The 725-nt window shown below is 73.0% G+C and overlaps 1 protein-coding gene across 1 annotated transcript in view; it reads left to right on the top strand.

Annotated features, from left to right (window-relative positions):
* The first annotated feature begins 255 nt into the window (after positions 1-255).
* Positions 256-725, top strand: part of ZSWIM6 (zinc finger SWIM-type containing 6) — a 190942-nt gene continuing 190472 nt past the window's right edge. Inside the window, exon 1 of the mRNA XM_025892366.2 lies at positions 256-721. Coding sequence (XP_025748151.1) covers positions 256-721 — 466 coding nt within the window. The remainder of the gene's footprint in view (positions 722-725) is intronic.

Genomic DNA, 725 nt, shown 5'->3' with positions numbered 1-725 from the left:
CCCGTGTCCGCCGAGTGCTCTATTTATGTTTCAGCTTAGCGATTTGCATAGTCCCCGCCCCTGGCCCTAGGTCCCCCTATCGGTGCCCCGCCTCAACTTCGACGTCACGGAGGAGGCCCCGCCTTTTGTGCCCGTACAAGGAGCGACTGGCCCTAGATGGCAGCGTGGCGTCGCCGCGGCGTGTGCGTGTCGCGCTTCCTTGTGCCGTTTATAGGGTCCCGGCACTTCCGCTGTCGGGTTAGAAGCGGCGCGGTCATGGCGGAGCGCGGACAGCAGCCTCCTCCCGCGAAACGGCTCTGCTGCCGGCCGGGCGGCGGCGGTGGCGGCGGGGGCAGCAGTGGCGGTGGAGGAGCGGGTGGCGGCTACAGCTCTGCCTGTCGGCCGGGCCAGCGGGCTGGCAGTGCGGCTGCGGCGGCGTGCGTGGGCGGCGCGGCGCTGGGGCTGCTGCCGCCGGGCAAGACCCAGAGCCCGGAGTCGCTGCTGGACATCGCGGCGCGCAAGGTGGCGGAGAAGTGGCCGTTCCAGCGCGTGGAGGAGCGCTTCGAGCGCATCCCGGAGCCGGTGCAGCGCCGCATCGTTTACTGGTCCTTTCCCCGCAGCGAGCGGGAGATCTGCATGTACTCGTCCTTCAACACCGGCGGCGGCGCCGCGGGCGGCCCCGGCGACGACAGCGGCGGCCCCGGCAGCGCGGGCGGCGGCGCGGGCGGCGCGGGCGGCGGCGGCTC

Source organism: Callorhinus ursinus, unplaced genomic scaffold, assembly GCF_003265705.2.
Source record: "Callorhinus ursinus isolate GAN/ISIS: 27379988/994484 unplaced genomic scaffold, GSC_fseal_2.0 scaffold23, whole genome shotgun sequence".
Taxonomy (NCBI): domain Eukaryota; kingdom Metazoa; phylum Chordata; class Mammalia; order Carnivora; family Otariidae; genus Callorhinus; species Callorhinus ursinus.
Note: the sequence above shows the minus strand (reverse complement) of the source record. Positions and strands in the feature narration are given on the sequence as shown.